The sequence below is a fragment of the Oncorhynchus nerka genome, unplaced genomic scaffold (genome assembly GCF_034236695.1).
Source record: "Oncorhynchus nerka isolate Pitt River unplaced genomic scaffold, Oner_Uvic_2.0 unplaced_scaffold_2459, whole genome shotgun sequence".
In the NCBI taxonomy this organism is placed as follows: Eukaryota; Metazoa; Chordata; class Actinopteri; order Salmoniformes; family Salmonidae; genus Oncorhynchus; species Oncorhynchus nerka.
In genome coordinates, this window is record NW_027038839.1 from 1 (window position 1) to 5,325 (window position 5,325).

The 5,325-nt window shown below is 62.0% G+C and overlaps 1 protein-coding gene across 1 annotated transcript; it reads left to right on the forward strand.

The window, feature by feature from the left end:
- The first annotated feature begins 56 nt into the window (after positions 1–56).
- LOC135567175 (mucin-2-like) lies at positions 57–3,913 on the forward strand. Its single transcript, XM_065014606.1, has 15 exons — positions 57–121; positions 272–344; positions 435–656; positions 727–828; positions 958–1,004; positions 1,097–1,187; positions 1,275–1,367; positions 1,448–1,678; positions 1,853–1,906; positions 2,333–2,422; positions 2,844–3,014; positions 3,087–3,176; positions 3,400–3,471; positions 3,615–3,737; positions 3,782–3,913. The coding sequence occupies exons 1-15, from the start codon at positions 57–59 to the stop codon at positions 3,911–3,913; spliced, it is 1,656 nt and encodes a 551-aa protein (XP_064870678.1).
- Positions 3,914–5,325: the final 1,412 nt, after the last annotated feature.

Here is a 5,325-nt window from a genome sequence, read left to right on the forward strand (position 1 = left end):
AGTCACATCAGGAAGTGAATAGACATGTGTACATTTCCCATTGACTAATATTGTCTATGAGGATATGCTTTGCTGCTTTTGAGGTGTCGGGAGAAGAGCCATTGACCCGCACCATTCCAGGGTAAAGAAGCATGTGGGAAAATCCATTACTGACCCCTCCCACCTGTTAGTACAACAACTCTCCTCTGTTCAGGTTAATTAAGACACAAAAACAAGTCAGCAAACGGCAATCTGGTCCACAGAGATCAAACCCTCCCTCCGCCCTTTACAGGAACCTGCCCCCCCACCCCCCACATCAGGGTATTGAGTCCCAGGTCCTCACCAGTGACCCCCCCCACATCAGGGTATTGAGTCCCGGTCCTCACCAGTGATCCCCCCACCCCATCAGGGTATTGAGTGCCCGGTCCTCACCAGTGATCTCCCCACCCCATCAGGGTATTGAGTCCCCGGTCCTCACCAGTGATCTCCTCCCCCCACCCCATCAGGGTATTGAGTCCCAGGTCCTCACCAGTGATCTCCCCCGCCCACCCCATCAGGGTATTGAGTCCCCGGTCCTCACCAGTGATCTCCCCCCACCCCATCAGGGTATTGAGTCTTGGGTCCTCACCAGTGATCTCCCCCCACCCCATCAGGGTATTGAGTCCCGGTCCTCACCAGTGATCTCCCCCCACCCCATCAGGGTATTGAGTCCCCGGTCCTCACCAGTGATCTCCCCCACCCCACCAGGGTATTGAGTCCCAGGTCCTCACCAGGAGCTCCCCCCACCAGTGTATTGAGTCCCAGGTCCTCACCAGTGATCTCCCACCCCACCAGGGTATTGAGTCACCGGTCCTCACCAGTGATCTCCCCCACCCCACCAGGGTATTGAGTCCCCGGTCCTCACCAGTGATCTCCCCCCACCCCGGTATTGAGTCCCAGGTCCTCACCAGTGATCTCCCCCACCCCACACCCCACCAGGGTATTGAGTCCCGGTCCTCACCAGTGATCTCCCCCACCCCATCAGGGTATTGAGTCCCGGTCCTCACCAGTGATCTCCCCCCACCCCATCAGGGTATTGAGTCCCCGGTCCTCACCAGTGATCTCCCCACCCCACCAGGGTATTGAGTCCCAGGTCCTCACCAGGAGCTCCCCACCACCAGTGTATTGAGTCCCCGGTCCTCACCAGTGATCTCCCCCACCACACCAGGGTATTGAGTCCCAGGTCCTCACCAGTGATCCCCCCACCAGGGTATTGAGTCCCCGGTCCTCACCAGTGATCTCCCCCACCCCACCAGGGTATTGAGTCCCCGCCCCCCACCCACCAGGGTATTGAGTCCCAGGTCCTCACCAGTGATCTCCCCCCACCCCACCAGGGTATTGAGTCCCAGGTCCTCACCAGTGATCTCCCCCCACCCCACCAGGGTATTGAGTCCCCGGTCCTCACCAGTGATCTCCCCCACCCCACCAGATTATTGAGTCCCAGGTCCTCACCAGTGATCTCCCCCCACCCACCAGGGTATTGAGTCCCGGGTCCCCCACCCACCAGGGTATTGAGTCCCCGGGCCTCACCAGTGATCTCCCCCAACACCCCCAGGGTATTGAGTCCCAGGTCCTCACCAGTGATCTCTCCCCCACCCGGGTATTGAGTCCCCGGTCCTCACCAGTGATCCCCCACCAGGGTATTGAGTCCCCCACCAGGGTATTGAGTCCCGGTCCCCCCACCCCACCAGGGTATTGAGTCCCCGGTCCTCACCAGTGATCTCCCCCCACCCCACCAGGGTATTGAGTCCCCGGTCCTCACTAGTGATCTCCCCCCACCCCACCAGGGTATTGAGTCCCAGTCCTCACCAGTGATCTCCCCCCACCCCACCAGGGTATTGAGTCCCCGGTCCTCACCAGTGATCTCCCGCCCCCACACCCCACCAGGGTATTGAGTCCCAGGTCCTCACCAGTGATCTCCCCCTCCCCCCACCCAACCAGGGTATTGAGTCCCAGGTCCTCACCAGTGATCTCCCCCCACCAGGGTATTGAGTCCCCGGTCCTCACCAGTGATCACCCCCACCCCACCAGGGTATTGAGTCCCCGGTCCTCACCAGTGATCTCCCCCCACCAGGTATTGAGTCCCAGGTCCTCACCAGTGATCTCTCCCCCACCCCACCAGGGTATTGAGTCCCAGCTCCTCACCAGTGATCCCCCCACCCCACCAGGGTATTGAGTCCCCGGTCCTCACCAGTGATCTCCCCACCCCACCAGGGTATTGAGTCCCCGGTCCTCACCAGTGATCTCCCCCCCACCCCACCAGGGTATTGAGTCCCAGGTCCTCACCAGTGATCTCCACCCCCACACCCACTAGGGTATTGAGTCCCAGGTCCTCACTAGTGATCTCCCCCACCAGGGTATTGAGTCCCCGGTCCTCACCAGTGATCTCCCCCACCCCACCAGGGTATTGAGTCCCCCGGTCCTCACCAGTGATCTGCCCCCCACCCCATCAGGGTATTGAGTCCCCGGTCCTCACCAGTGATCTCCCCCCACCCCATCAGGGTATTGAGTCCCCGGTCCTCACCAGTGATCTCCCCCACCCCCACCAGGGTATTGAGTCCCCGGGGTCCTCACCAGTGATCTCCCCCCACCCCATCAGGGTATTGAGTCCCCGGTCCTCACCAGTGATCTCCCCACCACACCCACACCCCAGGGTATTGAGTCCCCAGTCCTCACCAGTGATCCCCCCACCAGGGTATTGAGTCCCCGGCCCCCCCCACCCACCAGGGTATTGAGTCCCAGGTCCTCACCAGTGATCTCCCCCCCCACCCACCAGGGTATTGAGTCCCGGGTCCTCACCAGTGATCTCCCCCCCCACCCACCAGGGTATTGAGTCCCAGGTCCTCACCAGTGATCTCCCCCCCCACCAGGGTATTGAGTCCCCGGCCCCCACCCACCAGGGTATTGAGTCCCCGGTCCTCACCAGTGATCTCCCCCACCCACCAGGGGGTATTGAGTCCCGGGTCCTCACCAGTGATCTCCCCCCACCCACCAGGGTATTGAGTCCCAGGTCCTCACCAGTGATCCCCCCACCAGGGTATTGAGTCCCCGGCCCCCCCACCCACCAGGGTATTGAGTCCCCGGTCCTCACCAGTGATCTCCCCCACCAGAGTATTGAGTCCCAGGTCCTCACCAGTGATCTCCCCCCACCCACCAGGGTATTGAGTCCCGGGTCCCCCCCACCAGGGTATTGAGTCCCCGGTCCTCACCAGTGATCTCCCCCACCCCACCAGGGTATTGAGTCCCCGGTCCTCACCAGTGATCTCCCCCCCCACCCCACCAGGGTATTGAGTCCCCGGTCCTCACCAGTGATCTGCCCAACCCCACCCCATCAGGGTATTGAGTCCCCGGTCCTCACCAGTGATCTCCCCACCCCATCAGGGTATTGAGTCCCCGGTCCTCACCAGTGATCTCCCCCCACCCCACCAGGGTATTGAGTCCCGGTCCTCACCAGTGATCTCCCCCCCCACCCCACCAGGGTATTGAGTCCCCGGTCCTCACCAGTGATCCCCCCACCAGGTATTGAGTCCCGGCCCCCCCACCCACCAGGGTATTGAGTCCCAGGTCCTCACCAGTGATCTCCCCCCACCCACCAGGGCATTGAGTCCCGGGTCCTCACCAGTGATCTCCCCCCCCACCACCAGGGTATTGAGTCCCAGGTCCTCACCAGTGATCTCCCCCACCAGGGTATTGAGTCCCGGCCCCCCCCACCCACCAGGGTATTGAGTCCCAGGTCCTCACCAGTGATCTCCCCACCCACCAGGGCATTGAGTCCCGGGTCCTCACCAGTGATCCCCCCACCCACCAGGGTATTGAGTCCCCGGTCCTCACCAGTGATCTCCACCCACCCAGGGCATTGAGTCCCGGGTCCCCCCCCACCCCACCAGGGTATTGAGTCCCGGTCCTCACCAGTGATCCCCCCACCCCACCAGAGTATTGAGTCCCAGGTCCTCACCAGTGATCTCCCCCCACCCAGCAGGGTATTGAGTCCCGGGTCCCCCCCCCACCCCACCAGGGTATTGAGTCCCGGTCCTCACCAGTGATCTCCCCCAACACCCCACCAGGGTATTGAGTCCCGGTCCTCACCAGTGATCTCCCCCCACCAGGGTATTGAGTCCCGCCCCCCCCACCCACCAGGGTATTGAGTCCCCGGTCCTCACCAGTGATCTCCCCCCACCCCACCAGGGTATTGAGTCCCAGGTCCTCACCAGTGATCTCCCCCCCACCCCACCAGGGTATTGAGTCCCCGGTCCTCACCAGTGATCTCCCCCCACCCCACCAGGGTATTGAGTCCCCGGTCCTCACCAGTGATCTCCCCCCACCCCACCAGGGTATTGAGTCCCAGGTCCTCACCAGTGATCTCCCCCACCCGGGTATTGAGTCCCCGGTCCTCACCAGTGATCTCCCCCACCCCCACACCCCACCAGGGTATTGAGTCCCCGTTCCTCACAAGTGATCTCCCCCCACCCCACCAGGGTATTGAGTCCCCGGTCCTCACCAGTGATCTCCCCCACCCCACCAGGGTATTGAGTGCCAGGTCCTCACCAGTGATCTCCCCCCACCAGGGTATTGAGTCCCGGTCCTCACCAGTGATCTCCCCACCCCACCAGGGTATTGAGTCCCCGGTCCTCACCAGTGATCTCCCCCCACCCCACCAGGGTATTGAGTCCCAGGTCCTCACCAGTGAACCCCCCCACCCACCAGGGTATTGAGTCCCAGGTCCTCACCAGTGATCTCCCCCCACCCCACCAGGGTATTGAGTCCCAGGTCCTCACCAGTGATCTCCCCACCCCACCAGGGTATTGAGTCCCGGTCCTCACCAGTGATCTCCCCCCACCCCACCAGGGTATTGAGTCCCCGGTCCTCACCAGTGATCTCCCCACCCCACCAGGGTATTGAGTCCCGGTCCTCACCAGTGATCTCCCCCCACCCGGGTATTGAGTCCCAGGTCCTCACCAGTGATCTCCAGGTGCATGGAGCTGTCCATGGGGAGGGGTAAAGACAGGAAGTATTAAGTCCCCGGTCCTCACCAGTGATCCCCCCACCCCACCAGGGTATTGAGTCCCCGGTCCTCACCAGTGATCTCCAGGTGCATGGAGATGTCCATGGGGAGGGGTAAAGACAGGAAGTATTAAGTCCCCGGTCCTCACCAGTGATCTCCAGGTGCATGGAGCTGTCCATGGGAAGGGGTAAAGACAGGAAGTTGAAGGGGTCGAAGCGGGCGCTGATGTGACCACACGTCTTACACTTGACCTGGGACTTGAGCTGGCCGTGGAACAGATCCACCACGATGGAACGGTTCCTCAG